At 43.5% G+C, this 16,812-nt stretch overlaps 1 protein-coding gene across 1 annotated transcript in view; it reads left to right on the plus strand.

The window, feature by feature from the left end:
• LOC311245760 (uncharacterized protein) overlaps positions 1 to 16,812 on the plus strand; it is a 33,070-nt gene that overhangs the window by 11,109 nt on the left and 5,149 nt on the right. Inside the window, exons 7-10 of the mRNA XM_084335736.1 lie at positions 4,645 to 4,690; positions 5,646 to 5,998; positions 12,410 to 12,514; positions 14,500 to 14,650. Of these exons, the coding sequence (XP_084191862.1) occupies positions 4,645 to 4,690; positions 5,646 to 5,998; positions 12,410 to 12,514; positions 14,500 to 14,650 (655 nt within the window). The remainder of the gene's footprint in view (positions 1 to 4,644; positions 4,691 to 5,645; positions 5,999 to 12,409; positions 12,515 to 14,499; positions 14,651 to 16,812) is intronic.

Raw genomic sequence — 16,812 nt, forward strand, 5'->3', positions numbered from 1 at the left:
ATTTTCGTATGAACCTATGAATGAAAAAGTAAAACGTTCCTACATCCTGAACGATAGATAATCGATGTTGAATGGGCCATAGTAATGTCAATTTAGCAATACAATTTAAAAAGTTATAGCCCTGCAAAGAAGGTAAACATCTCCATAGGCTTAGACTGGTGGCAGTGATCAAACATTGATGGATATAAGCGTGGCAGGGAATGTTGCACCGGCGCGCCCCCCTCCTGCAACCCAACGGCAGAACAGCTAGACACATAAACACATATAGCTTCAATCGCAGTAGAAATAAATATCAGATCAACGCAAGCTTTCATATATGGTGTCCCTACCTGGTCTCTGAAGTAATGGAAAAAAAAGAATCCAATAATCTCATCGCCATTCTAGTTATCCACAGCGATCGTGCCTCCGACGTTATTGGGCATTGCTCTTCAATGGGCGGGCGGGGTCGGTTATCCAAGCCATCCCTAGAAGCGTGTGTTTTGCCGGAGTGTTTAGGACCCGCCCCCACGCCGCAGCTCAGTATAGAAAATAAACGAACCCGTTTCTAACCGGGTGCATTACTGGCCGAAGGCGTTAGAGGGCGGTATAATACCGTCTGCCAGCTCAGACACACTCGGAACAGTATGCACAAGGTGCCCTGCTGAATTATGAATGGATATAGATAATAAAATAAATACCGTGACAGAAACGTAGATCTACGTTTCCGGCACTCAACGATCGGACGACAGAAACGTAGTTCTATGTGAACGGCACTGAAAGTGTTAAGCACACATCATATAATGAAATATTGGGTGTTTATAGACAGGTTTATACACTTTGAAGTATTTTTAATCATGGGAAATGTTCTTTGTTTTGACTGTTTTAAGCAGGTGTACTCAAACACTGGTGTGGCTCATTTGACAGACACTATTTAGATCAGGGGTCTCAAACTCGCGGCCCGCTGGATGATATTTTGCGGCTCCCTACTTGACATCAAAGTTTAGTGTTAGTGCGGCCCGCGCGCAACTTGTTGTTGTGCGAGTTGGATGTTTTATTTATTTGATCACTTGTAGGCTACCATAGCGCAGGCTCATGACAGCAACGTTACGTTAGTGACTTGGTTGAAAACGTGATTTCGGAGTGATACCAAGTGGAAGGAAAATATATCCAGTGCGTATGGCAGGCATTCTCGAAATTCTCCGCTGTCTCCTCTGCAAGCAGTGCTCTGCCTGTCTGTCTGTCTACTCTGGTCCAATCACATTCAGCGTCCTGTTAGCGTTTCTCCCCCCCCACCCACAGTCTGCGAATCAGAGCAGAGTAGGGCGGGTTTTCACGGAATGAGTGTTCAGCGGGTCAGAGCGAGAGATGACAGCGCATCTACTGGTAGTCTAATCTGCAGGTACTGTATGTAGCTAGTAACCTTGTTCCCAGTTTTACAGTATCTCCGTGAGATAAATGTAGCTAGTAGCCTAATTTCGCCAGCAGGCAGTTAGTAGAAAAATATGGCATGTTCATGCTGAATGGACTGAAAAATATGCGTGCATCCTCCCAGCACCAAACCAATGTGCCTAATATGCCAAGAAACGGTAGCTCTTGTGAAGAGTGGCAATTTGAAATGCCACTACGAAACAAAACAGTTATTTTGATGCAGCCTTTCCTCAAAATTCAGTGCTAAGAACCACAAAAATAAATGGAATGAAATCATCATATCAAGCTGCAAGCAGAATTATTGTTAAAGCTATGTCACAACGAGAAAAAGCAACCAAGTCCTCACTCAGTGGCATGGGTGTTGGCTAAACACAAGAAGCCATTCTCTGATGCATACATAATAAAATAATGTATGACTGAAGTGATGGAGACCATGTTTGAAGGCAAACGAAAGCAAATCCTCCTCAGATAGCACAGCAACCAGAATAACTGAAATACTGGCTGATGATTTGATTAAACAGCTTTGTGATATAATAAAAAAAAATGCACAGTGCATTTCCATAGCTGTGGATGAGTCCACTGAGAATGCTCAGTTGCTGGTGTTTGTGAGGTTATAGTGAGTTTGTGAGAAGATTGGATCAGTTGTACTTTTTTTTGGAATACTTGAAACCCTTTTTTTGTGGAATATTTGATGCGGCCTAGCCTCACCTAGACTCTACCTCCAGCGGCCCCCAGGTAAATTGAGTTTGAGACCCATGATTTAGATAGATATGTTTATTGTCACAGCTTGTGTATTTGTAGTCTAACATGGAAAAAAATAGTTTGTTTCTGCACACTGTAGTTTTTTTTTTATCCACTTTTTCTCCTCTTCTATTTTTCTCCCATCCCAATTTAGCCGTGCCAATTATCCCCTCCCCTCTCTTGAACATTGCTCGCATATGCCCCCCACTGGCCGGTTGTAGGGAGGATAGAAGCCTTGCATCACATGTCCCCTCCGATAAATGTGGAGGCAGCCTGTCACATCTTTTCACCTGCCAGCGCGGACTCTCATTTGGCAAGGTGTAACGTGTGGGAGGCTCACACTACCCCCGCCATTTTCCTGTCTCTGCTGTGCAGGCGTCCCCCAACCAACCTGTAGGAGTCGCTGTCCACAACGTCCAGATTACCACCCATCGACTTCCACCCGCTAACTCTGCCAATTGAGTTAGTATGACGGCCGGCCCAAGCCGGATGCAACGCTGACAACCGGAGTCGAACCCGGTGTCTCTTGCGTTGGTGACAAGCACAATGTCCGCTGCGCCATCCAGCAGCTGCACACTGTAGTTTGTAGTTTATTACACGCTAAACATCGTGCATTTCCAAGATAATCCAGTCTTTTTTCATAGATCGTGAGATAAAACGCGTTATGTGCAATAAGCCCAAATCGCTCTGGTTGATTCCCTGAACCCCCAAATACTCCCAAATCAAAGGTATATAACATGTACATATGTACCTTCACAAAATCATCATTTGGGGTAGTCGAAAATCCGATAGTTAGAAAAGGCCTCGTTTATGACCGGTAAAGTAAGCCACTGTGATCGTTACATAAACATGTTTCACGTTCGGTAAAATGCACATAGGGGGTCCTTACCTTAGCCAGAAGGTAATCCAAAAAGAATAATTCCAATTATCCCATCGGCGATCGCTATTACCTATTTATATGTAATTACACATGTTTACGGGACACTAAAGATCTGCTAGCGATTGCTTTGGAAGAGCTCCTCCCCCACAGAGCGAGCCTCGATAGTCCGGTGCATTAATTGACTATCCTGTTGCCTTTCTATCGGAGTTCAAAAGGTAGGCGATACTGCCACCTAGTGATATTTGATCGGCATTGCAATTCCAACGTATACAAACGACCCAGGGATGGCTAGAATGATCCGGATGATGATTTAGAATGGGGATCAGAGGAAAAAGATCAAAGGATCTAAAAACTAAAATGTGTTTGGCGCTCAACCGCTGCCAAGCAAACGCGTAATATTACGTGGTTGGCGCAGAATGAGTTAAGCAGTGTATTATGACTAGCACTGTATATCATAATATAGTCTAGTGGAGTGCAAGTGATTTAAGAATTGGATCAAATTATACAATTATGCCTGATCCCTTCAACAGTCAATAGTTGAATTATGAAGAAAGACATACGTGTGTGTACGGTCGGTGTCTTGCAGACTGTCGACGCCACGTGGAGGGGAAAAAACATTTTAAAATGACGGCTGCTACAGATTCAACCCCTAGAATTAACTCATTCTTCCTACAAGCAGAAGATTTGAGACCAATTTGGGCAGAAACCCTTTACAACTACATTCATTGTAGAACACAACTTGCCGTTATATGTTGAATAACTTGGTGATATGGCATCTGCAAAGCAAAGTGCGCGAGCGTTACACTATTGTGGTACTCAAACTATTTTCCCATGGTTGGCAGGTCTGAAGATGTCCCTTGGCAGCCACCGCCATAGCGGTCTTGGGGCCTCCTAAGGTCTGTTTTATTTAGCCTCAAACCACATTATATTTTCTCGATTTTACTCATCAGATTCAGTTTTATTGTTGAAACTTGTCATATTCTCCTTCAAAAAAGAGCAAAATTATTGGGTCTTGCCCCCCTCTGCCTACAGCATGTCAATAATATATACATAGAACAATACATACGCAAAAAGACAATAAAAACCAGCATAATAGTGATGTAAGAAAAAAAGTTAGTGGTATAATATAAAAATTATACATATAAAAAGTGCAACAGTAGAATAAAATGTACATAAAGTACTTAAAAATACTTAAAATACATAAATGCACACAATAAAATCACAATTACTAGATAGTGTTCATGAGTCTGATGGCTTGATGGTAGTATGAGTCCTTGAGCCTGCTCCACCTGGCTCTGAGCTACGGTAACGCAGCAGTTGAAACAAGCTGTTGTTGGGATGGCTGGGGTCTTTTATAATCTTCCGGGCATTGCTGATGCACCGGCTATCATCAACGTGTCATCGCCCCTGATGTGTAGAAATGCGTTACAAACAGGATACCAGAGCTAATTAAGTGAGTGCCTGTTCCCCTCAGTTCGCTACATATGTCTCTCTCTGTTCCCATCCTTCCGTTGACTTTGCGAAAAGAATAAAAACAAATTCCTCACAGAATTTCAAACGGGGACGAGTGATCTGTGATTTGACCTTTAACCTCTCTTGTCTGGTGCTTGTCGTAGGTGATCTATAAGGAGCCGTCTGAAGTCCAAGCCTCCAAAGGACTCCGTAAGTCACTCTCAAGCTTCTCAAGTGTCGTCCGCCTGGACTGTTTTCTAGGTGTAACTGTGAAGCGTCAGTACCTGGCTGGCGCTGGCTAACGTGGCTATCGTTCTGTGAGCTAACGTTAGTACCTGGCTGGTGCTGGCTAACTAACGTGGCTATCGTTCTGTGAGCTAGCGTTAGTACTAGGCTGGCGCTGGCTAACTGGCTATCGTTCTGTGAGCTAGCGTTAGTACTAGGCTGGCGCTGGCTATCGTTCTGTGAGCTAGCGTCGGTACCTGGCTGGCGCTGGCTAACGTGGCTATCGTTCTGTGAGCTAACGTTAGTACCTGGCTGGTGCTGGCTAACTAACGTGGCTATCGTTCTGTGAGCTAGCGTTAGTACTAGGCTGGCGCTGGCTAACTGGCTATCGTTCTGTGAGCTAGCGTTAGTACTAGGCTGGCGCTGGCTATCGTTCTGTGAGCTAGCGTTAGTACCTGGCTGGCGCTGGCTAACGTGGCTATCGTTCTGTGAGCTAATGTTAGTACTAGGCTGGCGCTGGCTAACTGGCTATCGTTATGTGAGCTAACGTTAGTACTAGGCTGGCTAACTGGCTATCGTTCTGTGAGCTAGCGTTAGTACCTGGCTGGCGCTGGCTAACTAACGTGGCTATCGTTCTGTGAGCTAACGTTAGTACCTAGCTACCGTTACTGTTTAAACAAAAATGTTAATAAATGGGAGCTTCCTCAAACAGCCATCTCTTTCCCGACAATCCCCTCTGTGCACGAACCCTTACATATGGTATTTAAACATTAAAACACCTGCGGCCTATAGTCCAGTGCGGCTTATATATGTACACATCATTCAATTTAGCTGCTGCGGCTTATATTCAGGTGCACCTTATAGTCCGAAAATTACGGTACATTCATTGTATTTGTCAGATCAAGTGTTTCTGAATCTAATCGCCATGTCTCTCTGGCAGGTGGCAGGCTTTCTGACCCCATGTTTCCGGGAGAGTATCCCAGAGGTCCTCTCTCCGACTTCCCGATGGGTGGCATGAACCAGGGCTACTCGGGACCCGATAAAGGTCCTCGCCAGGGCGGAGGAGGGGACGGTTTTGGGTCGAGTGGTGGAAGAGACGGCTTCGAGATGGCCGGACTGTTGGGCGATAGCCCTGAAAGACATTACCCTGACGAGTTCCGGGGCAGCCTGATGGGGAACAGACCGATGGACAGGCCGGCTGACAGACCCATCGACAGACCCATCGACGGACCCGGCTTGATGGGAGCAGCTCCAGACAGCGGCAGCATCCCCGCTACCTTGCTCAAGTACCTGGTGAGTGTCTCTTGATGGAACATGTATTTTGTGTTTGCTGCAGAGCGGAGGGACTGGGAGACCCATGTTACTGACCAGACACTCTATATCAGTGGTGGCTGTCTGGAGTGTAGAGCTATTGTTTTAACAAACAGAAAATACCACTTACAGCACCCTTTAAATTGATAGAATAACTTTTTCAGGTCTACATGCTACAGCGGTCTTTGGACTGGTACAACTGCTTTTTGCCTTTTTGCTAGCCAGGTAGCACAACAGTCTGTTAACAGCTGATGGAACAGAAAAGAAAGATGAAGAAAGAGAGACCGGAGATGTTACACGGTAGCAACGTTTTGTACGTTAACCATGTTGTTTCACTAAGTTCACACATTTCAAGCATCAGTGATGTAACGTTCAGGACGAATGCTTTAGTTCTCGAAAATACGCTAGCTTGTAGAGCTGTCCCCAAGTCTGTTTTTGGGATTCGAACATTCACCAGGGTCTTTCGAACGGATGTTTTTAATCATGCAAAAAATTGCTCCTAAATACTTTTTCTAGTTCAGTACTTTCGAGTCTTGACTTCAGGCACATAGCGCACATTGCTGCGGTTGAGTAGTAGTACCTACTTACTGGTCACGGGAAGCTTCAATAACATTTGGATGATAATCGATTTTGTGAATACATTTGTTGAAACAACATCTTTGTTGGCTGACGGCTCCAAGTTCAAGTTCAAGTTCAAGTTCTTTAATAGTTGTCATACAGAAGTACAGAATACTTTCATACAAAATGCTTCTTACTGTTACGCTCCAGAGACTGTGCTAGACAAGATAGTATCAAATAACATAATAACATAATATAGCATGAATTTAGAAGAAGAAAATGAGGTCACAGTGTTCGGTATAGACATATGTACAATGTTCTGAGTTACCATATAATATACAATACACAATACTATGCAGTGTACTAATGTACAGTACTATCTAGTGCAAAGCAGAAATGGGATGAGGTACAATTTTAGGTACAATTTACAGTAAGGTGTACGAGTTGTAGTGCAATCCTTCATCCATAAATATAAAGTGTGGGGAGTGGGTGCTACAGTGTGTTTGTTTAAAGTGGGTGTGTGCTATAAGTGTGTGGAGTGGGTGCTACAGTGTGTTTGTTTAAAGGGAGTGTGTGCGTGTGGATGTGTGTGCTATGTGCGTTTGGTGGTTGTTGTTGTGTAGTGTTCATTCATTGTTCGTTTAGCAGCCTGATGGCCTGGGGATAGAAGCTTCTTCTGAGTCTTTCTGTGCTCGCCTTGAGACTCCTGTATCGCTTGCCTGACCGCAGCAGTTCAAAGAGGCAGTTGTTCGGGTGACTGGAGTCTTTAATGATTCTCTTAGCCTTGCCCTTGCAACGCTTGTAGTAAATGTTCTGGAGGGTGGGGAGCCCCCCTTCAATTGTGCGTTCGGCTGAACGTGTCACTCTTTGTAGTCTGCTTTGGTCTTGTGCAGTGCTATTCCCAAACCAGGAGGTGATGTTGCCGGTCAAGATGCTCTCTATTGTACATGAGTAGAAGTTCTTAAGGATCTTCTGGCTGACTTGGAACTTCCTTAGGCGCCTGAGGAAGTAGAGGCGTTGTCGTGCCTTCTTCACAACACTGTTAATGTGTGTGGTCCATGTCAAGTCCTCGGATATGTAGGCTCCGAGGTACTTAAAGCTGTTGACTCTCTCAACCGGTGCCCCGTCGATGCTGAGGGGGCTGTAGTCCTTGACCCCCGACCTCCTGAAGTCCACAATCATCTCCTTTGTTTTGCTGACGTTCAGGGAGAGGCTGTTTTCCTGGCACCATCCCGCCAGGACCTTGACCTCTTCCAGGTAGGCCCTCTCGTCGTTGGCAGAGATCAGGCCCACCACCACTGTGTCGTCAGCAAATTTGACGATTGTATTGCTACTCCGCTGAGCCACACAGTCGTGTGTGTACAGGGAGTAGAGGAGGGGACTCAGAACACAGCCCTGGGGGGCCCCTATGTTGAGGGTGATGGATGAGGAGGTGCAGTTGCCTGCTCTCACCACCTGGGGTCTGCCAGTCAGGAAGTCCAAGACCCACTGGCAAAGGTCATAGCCCAAGCCCAGGTCCCTGAGCTTGGCTATGAGTATGGAGGGGACTATGGTATTGAATGCCGAGCTGTAGTCGATGAATAGCATTCTCACATAGTTCCCCTGCCTCTTGTCCAGGTGTGATGCTGCTGTGTGCAGCACATGGGATATGGCGTCCTCCGTGGACCTGTTGGGGCGGTATGCAAATTGCAGGGGGTCCATGTTGATGGGGAGGGAGGAGCAGATGTAGCCCTTTACTAGCTTCTCGAAGCACTTCATGGCTATGGAGGTGAGAGCTACAGGGCGGTAGTCGTTGAGGCAAGCAGGCTTGGATTTTTTGGGTACAGGGATAATCTTAACGTTAGCAAGCTAAAGGGCTGCGCTCTGGCTGCATAGCTTAATTACGATAATGTGCATAACATACCCGTGTAACGTTAAGTAACTTGTGTTCCGCTGGGAAAGCATCAGCATCACTGCATACACTTTGTTTAATCCAGACGTCCATTCAGAAACGTTGTATTATGAAATAAGACGAGTGAGCCTGTGAGTCACTCAACTCTCTTTTTTTCATGATTGATTTATTTCCTGATAATGTATGACGGGGACCCCTCCTCATCCCAACTAGACTTATACCCAACTAGTGTTGTTGTGACCTGTGTTCGAGCGTGACTTTCGAATTATTGTTAACACAACATAGTACTGTGATATTCTGATATATGACATTCTGATATATATTTTTCGTGTAAAATAAATGCAAAAATAAAAAACGCAAATAAAAAAATATGTTTATATTTTTTTAAGTGGAGGTTCCAACCCATTAATTAAGAATCGAATGCCAACGTAACGAACAAAGGTCCGAACGTTTGGGCTCAGCCCTACTAGCTTGGTCCGTTAGCATTATCTGTTAGCAATCACAGCAGCTAGCTTGCTTGTTTGATTGTCATGTTCGCTATTAACACATTGTCCGCCATGCATTGTACCCATCCTTGGGCCCAGTCTTCCAGTGCTGTAACCCTATGGAGATGTTTACCTTCTTTGCAGGGCTATAACTTTTTAAATATTATAGCTATATTGACATTACTATGGCCCATTCAACATCGGGTATCTATCGTTCCGGATGTGGGAACGTTATATTTTTTCATTAATACATTGTCGTGTTAATATACCGTTGTGAATATAAGTATGTTTTTAAGGTTTTCTGCAGTAATTCCTAAAACGCGAGTTATAGGCCCTGACGCATATGATAGATTATCGATTGCCGTTTCTTTCCTATACACGCTATATTAAAAAATTCAAATGTATATGATCGGTATACATTATGCTTCATCATGCGTGAAGGAAAGGGGGGGGGGTCGTTTATAATTCCTTGATCGTCAGTAGCGTCTTTTTTTTTTACTATGGGTTGATACAATGATTAGATGGATTGCCGTGAAATGAATAAACAATCGGGCTGAAAATAACGTTAGATTCCTCTTACCGTTCGCCGATGAGACTGGAGGAAAAATATTCAAATTATTTGACATCGATCTGCTAGATCCATTTCCCGCTTGTATGACGCAATAAACGCAGAAATCATATTGATTATTGTGTTTCGAAAGCGATCCCAATGCACTCAAGTGTGTATCTAGATCCACGCTACAAGATATTACTGCCGGAGGATTCTCCCAGATGCACTTCTGGTTTGGCTTGGAGTGTAACTCGCCCGACATCCACCAGGCGGCGGTATTGAGGTGTTGCAATATCAGAACAGGGTCCAGCTGCAGCAGCGGAGGGAGGCTGGATGAATTATGAATGCCATGGCGAATTTTTTTTATATTGATCCCAAAAACGAGTTAACTCGTTTCTGGCGCACAACGCATGGCGGGCAATAATGAGTATACTCGTTTTTGGCGCACAATGTGTCAAGTAAAAAATGTATTATATGTTAACGCGTTTTGTCGTTAGTTCATGCCGCCAGTTGAGTGCCGGCAACGCTATATAGCGTTTGTTTGTCGTATTTTTTTTATTGGCGATTTGAATTCATATTTCATCAATCCAGCCTCAGGTTAGTGTTGCAGACTCTCTCTGAGCTCAATTGGGAAGATACCGCCCCCTATCGCACCCCATTACTTTAGACTGATGAAGGGGGGGGGCCAGTTTCCTCATTTAACTTTTCAGTCAAGCCAACTGAAGAATCCATTGTGATCGCCGGCCCGGAAAACGTGTGGATTATGTATTTACAGTACCCAACGCTGAATCAATAAACATGATTGATATTTGGAATGGCGATCAGGAATTGGAATAATCTTTTTGGATAACATCTGATCTGAGGTAAGGAATCTATTTAACCAGTCTTGGGATAATCTGAGCTTTTTTCACAGATATATCAGCGTTTGCCCTATGCGTGTGTGTGGCTGTGATCGCTGATCAGGAAATGAGAGAATCGATATTTCAGCTCGCTTCTATAGCGTGCATAAGTACACGTATACTATCGATAATCTAGCGTTTATTTGAAAGCGATTCATAAATAGGCAGAAAAATGACAGTTTTTTGTGTATTCCAGAATATTCCAGTAAACGGCGATTATCACAGAATCTATATATTTTCCTGAAACTTTCAAGGAAAACGAGGGCTTTTCAAAATGCTATAAAACGGAAATGAACCGATTTTAAAAAAAACAATCCGTTTCGACAATGTTGACTGCAAACAAGTCATTGATAAACGACGGGCAGATTAGACACATTAGCCATTGTAACTGAGGGGTACAATTCCCTGACTGTATTGATAAGTATGGTATCATTAAACCACTACCGCTTTATGTACTTTAACTACTGGCCACACAGTACATGATATAGATATGATGAACACTTTCCCACCATGAAACCAAGTCCACACAAATGTATAAGTCGAATATTTAATATATAGCAAAGGGTATATACAACGTTCACTTAATGACATTTATGATTTGAATGCACTTGTAAGGCAAATGAGTATTCGTAGGCAAATCAACATTGAATGTCCAATCTCTGGTTACGCAGGAAGCAAGTATACAACCTGGTTCTTTAGGGAACTATAGCGATGGTACTTAATGATTATAGCTGGATATACTAAAGGGGGGTCCTGCTGGTTGTAAGTCAGTAGGGGGGGGGGGTTTAGGAGAGCCGCCGGCGATATCCCATCTGGCCAACGATTTCTTGGGAGAATTCAGAGTGCTGAACACGGTGCCCACAGAACCTTGGTCCACAGATGAATACAGTTGGGCCCTCTTGTAGACGGTAGCTGCCGGTCCACAACGAAGAGACGTGAGGCGACCTCACTCGGGGTAGAGCGCCGTCTCACCTGGACTCCTCTCGGGGGGTAGTTCCAACACTCACCAGTGTTGGCTGTTATCCATGGCATAAATCAAAGCACCCAAAGCAAGTAGATAATCCAAGCCGTGTAGGGCTCGCCGTCGTCCGGGTAAGGTAATCCAATGTGCAGGTCCACTCGTCCTAGCCCAGAACTCCTCGGATGAAAGCACCACACGTGGTCTGCCCAGCCTGGTTAAGACTCTAGATAACGCGAGGAAACGATGGGGGTACTACTCACTGTATAACTCTAACCGAACGATGCACCATACATAATAGACTATTATTAACTTAATAGAAATACGTCCCACTCGACGGTATAGTGCCAAACTATGACAATTCAACTATTAATCCACACGATGTCTCAATGCCATTCTGAGGCCAAGTTGACCATACTGCACCACACGTGTATCGTGGGTGAGGCTTAACGTCTTGCCACTAGGTTGGAGGGTAAAGAACTAAGGGCTAAGGGACTAAAAGAAAGTTCTACTTTACTTGCGCCATATATATATGCGCTGTGAACAAATAGTACCATTCGTATTTCGCCAGACGTATTCCTACGCGGAACCGGGCTAGTAACGACATGTTCGTCGGCACGATTGAACTTGAACCAAGGGGCTTGGCTGCTGGCGCCAAGTTCTTGTCCAATGAGAGAATGAAATTATTATGGGCTGTTAGTAGACTAAAGGGATATTCAGTGTATATGTACAAGGAATATACAAGGGATATCAAACGATATACAAATACTATTAAATATATATCCATAAATAAATATATATATTCGGTTTAATCTGATCCTTCACAACACCATAATTTAAGACATAGATTATGCGTTCACAGGGGGTAAGGCGCACCGCATTGCTGGTAATCAAAGTGTTAACGGGGGGTGGGGAACTTCCCATTGAATATAAATTGTTAGTTTTGCCCATCCCTAAAAATTACCATGATTAATTAATTAGGAATTGTGTTGCTTTCCATCTGATCACACCAGCTGTTGGTTTCTACAAAACGTGCCGATAACTTCCCACAGGATTCCTTCCGCATCGAGAACGAGAACGATGCCCAGATCATACTGAAGGTGACGCAGAAGCTAACGGACGTGCTGATGGATTACAGCCGCCGGAGTGGTAATTCGGTATGAGACCCCTCATGTTTTGTTCACACACTACAGCTAAAACTAACTGTAAGCAGAGTGGAGAGGATTAAGTGGCTAGTTGTAGAAGTATGTTTAACCTGCCACTCTGTTCAGCTTTGCGTTCAGACTACAAAGCGTACACAGTGCCATAGTTTAGTAGCGTTAAGCTACACTGTAGAGTCAGGGTTCTTATACTTTTCTAGCATTTGACCTCAAGTTACTTACACTCCTGCATATAACCCATATAACTCTGTATGATGGCATGTACAATCAAATATTTATATATTTTTTACCCAGTTTAATCACCTGGGCCCAGTAGTTCAAAACTTTGAATCTCAATCAGATCCGATCAGACTTTGAAATCCCATTTCTTGTGATCAATGATCAGACAACTCTGCCAGATTTTGTCCCGGTATTTCAAAGCAATTCAGGATAGGATCACCCTGATCCAGATTCAGACTTTTCAAGATGATTAAATCCTAAATATCAGTGCTTTAATCCTACCGATCTCCATCTAGTGGATATGAAAAAGAATAAAAGGAAGACAAGAGACCACATTGCAGAGACATCTATAATGTCTAATTATATTTTAAAATGCATAAAGGACATAAAATCATAATGGAATTGTAATAAAAATAAAATACTCTCACTAGGGTAACGACAAAAAAACATTAATTCAAAGGCAGCTGGATCATTCAGGTGTGCTTTGAGGAGCTGAATTCTAAGCGAGGTTTCAGTTAGCTGAAGGTGATGACAGATGGACTTTTTTTGTTCGAAGATATATATATTTTTTATCTAAATTACATTTGTGATTGACAATCTTTGTTGTGATACTTTTATGAGCATAAACATTTATGTCATCAACATTTGTTTGAAAACAAAATAGGCCATCACAAACGTGACCAACATTTTTTTAATTGAATTGATTTGCCATGAAGGCAAATTTTTTTTATTTGTTAACAAACTTTGCCATCTTATTTATATTGAAACATATTTTTTTATAAATTGTATAGTACATTTTGCTCTGGTAATCTACTGTTGCATTTAACATGCTGGTTGGATGCAAAACTTCTTTTCGTTGTTCTGTACTTGTGTATTTGAATTTAATCTAATCTAAAGTATCACTCTGGGACCCAGTCGCACCAAAACACACAGGTGATTTTGATTTGTAAGGCTGAGACGATATGCCATTTGGAAGAATCAATAAATCGGGACAAAATTATCGATAAATATAGATTTGTTTTCAAATATTTTGCAAAAAAAAACATATTTAACGTTAGTGTGTGTGTCACGTGCACTCACTGTAGTTTTTGCGATGCTGTAGTTGGCCCACGACACGTTAAATAATTTTCTTTATTTTTTAATAAAGTATTTTAAACTTAAAAAAAAAATTACACATGCAAAACAATCGATAAGTGGTCTCAGCCAGTCATTTGTATCAAGTGACGACCGACCAGAGACGGACCCATCTTGTGCCCCAGCCTAGAGACCTGTTCGCTGTCCACGTCAGACTCTGTGTGCGCGCACATCAAGGGGGGCAAAAGGAACGTAATCCTGGTCAGAACAACGGGGCAGACTATCAATCTAGCGATCTAAACAATCGATCCATGCCAAAGCTAGATAGGTAAAAGGTGAAAGACTCACACTCACAGCCATGGTGATTTGGCAAAATTACATCCAGAAGTTTTCGTTTGAAACAACTTTTAGTCAGGCGAGTGTCTTGGTTTCTCCATAGAGCACAGTCATATATTTTTTGCGCAGCAACTCGCGCAGGCAGGGGGCAACTTAGTCACGTGACTCAGTTGGTATTGCTGATTGGATCGAACAGGGTCGTTTTGTATACAGCGAACAGGTCTATAGTTAAGAACTGACAGAGGAAGTAGTGTAGATAAACAATTATAAAAAATAATAAAAAATATAGTATGCATTGCAAGTTCTATGGAGAACAGTGTTTGAATTTAAACTCTTTTCTATGTTTCTTCTAGGGCCCCAGTATGAGCAACAGTATGAACAGCAGCATGAACAACAACTCATCCATGAGTTCCATGAGCTACTCCTCCCCTCCTTCCAGAATGCCCAGCACCGGAAACCATTACTCAGACAACCACTCAGGCAACCTCTCAGGCAACCACTCAGGTACACACAGTGTCGTCTTGAGGCTCCCCAAATCTCCTCACCTGAGATTTCATCTGAGCCGTGCCTTATTAAAAGTGATTTCTACTTTCTATGGAATGTTCAGCATCAATGGGGATGCAGTGTCTGAACACTTCCCCAAAAGCTGTTCTTTCCATGAATACAGCGAACAAACATTGAAACAAAGTATGAATCTGCTCTTATATTAAATAAATTGTAGATTATCATTTGTGCGTCACAGTGATTCAGTGGGCTAAGGCACAACTCGTGTACGCACCCGTGTGCCTATGTCACAAGTTCAAAGTCCGTTTTACTCGAGTGTTTACAAATTACAGCCAAATGCAAATAAAATGTCATATTTACCTCTCAAATATAAAATTAAAACATGTCTCGTTGTATTTATGCTACTAATGCTACCGCTCGTTGTGTTTATGCTACTGATGTTAACCATTTCTGCGCCAAAAACGAGTTAACTCGTTATAGCCCGCCAATCGTTGGCCGCCAACAACGAGGAAACTCGTTATTGGATCAGTTTTTCTTTTATTCGCTATTTCCATTCATAATTCATCCTGCTGTGCTGTAGGACTGGGTGACGCTCTGTCTGAGACCGCAGCGGTCCGATGCCGCTGCCTAACGCCTTGCGGCCGCTATTGCACCCCATTTGAAACGCTGTGGTTTCTTTTCTCGGCTGAGCTGTGCAGGCGGGGTCTATACACTCCAGCAAGACTCCGGCTTATATCGATGCAATGCTTTTCATATGCAATGCTGGATAACGCTGGATACACTGACGCGACCAGTATTTGGAATGGCGATCAGATAATTGGATTATTCTTTTTGCAGTACATCATAGACAAGGTAAGGACTATATGTTATCGATCTTGCGTTGATCCGATAATTCTTTCCCCGCGATCGAAGCGTGTCAGGGTGGTGTGTGTTGGTAGCGATCAAAAGCACGGAGTGGCCCCGCGTCCCCGTCTCCCTTTCATGCGTGCATGATGAAAGATAATACCGATAATCTAGAGTTGATTTCAGATTGATTGTTGATCCAAGCGAGGAATGGCAATGTGTTTTGTGAATTTCACTAAAACACTGTTTTCGCCTCTTTTCCTGGGATTACTCAGAATCACTCAAACTATACTCATATTCACCACGGCATAAAACGGAAATGTACGGATGAAAAAATTATCAGTTTTTAGCATGTTGACCGGAAGAAACTCACTGACAATCGACAATGTTATTAGATCCATAGCTATAATATTTAATATAGTTTTAGCAGTTGCAAACACCGGCATTATCCCATTGAACAAAGCGCTGGCACAAACGGCCATACGCCCACAGCGCCATCTGGCGATCATTGTGTTAACGTTACTGCTCGTTGTGTTTATGCTACTAATGTTAACATTACCGCTCACTGTGTTTATGCTACTAATGTTAACGTTACCACTTGTTGTGGTCGTGTCATCAGCCGGCATGGGATATCCTTCCACTGCTACGCTGATGACACCCAACTCTACCTCAGGACTGCCCCATTTCCCTCTGCCCCCCTACTGTTACCACCATCATCACTTTCATCCACATTGACCACCTGCCTTGAGGAGATAAAGGCGTGGATGAGTCACAATTTCCTACAAATAAACGGCGCCAAAACAGAAGCCATTTTAATCGGCACCCCACACCAAACCAAATCATCCCCAATAACCAGCATCACCTTTTCCAGCCAGAACCCCCCCCCCCCTCTCATCTGTAATAATGAACCTGGACATAAAAATGGACCCCCACTTGACATTTGACTCCCACATTAAGCACCTGTGCAAAACCTCATTCTTCCACCTTAGAAACATAGCAAGACTCCGTCCCACACTCACCCTGCCAGATGCGGAAAAGCTTGTTCACGCCTTTGTCTCTTCAAGGCTTGACTACTGCAACGCACTGCTCATCTGGATCCCTAGCAAGAGCATCCAGAAGCTCCAACACATCCAGAACTGTGCTGCTAGGATCCTGATGAGAGTGCGGAAATATGATCACATCACACCCATACTCCATTCCCTACACTGGCTCCCTGTCTCCTCCAGGATTGAATACAAGGTCTCCTTCCTCACCCATCAGTGCATCCACAGCAACGCCCCCTCCTATCTAAAAGAGCTCATCGCTCCCCCGACCTCCAC

The sequence above is a fragment of the Notolepis coatsorum genome, assembly GCF_963971535.1.
Source record: "Notolepis coatsorum genome assembly, chromosome: 19".
Classification (NCBI taxonomy): domain Eukaryota; kingdom Metazoa; phylum Chordata; class Actinopteri; order Aulopiformes; family Paralepididae; genus Notolepis; species Notolepis coatsorum.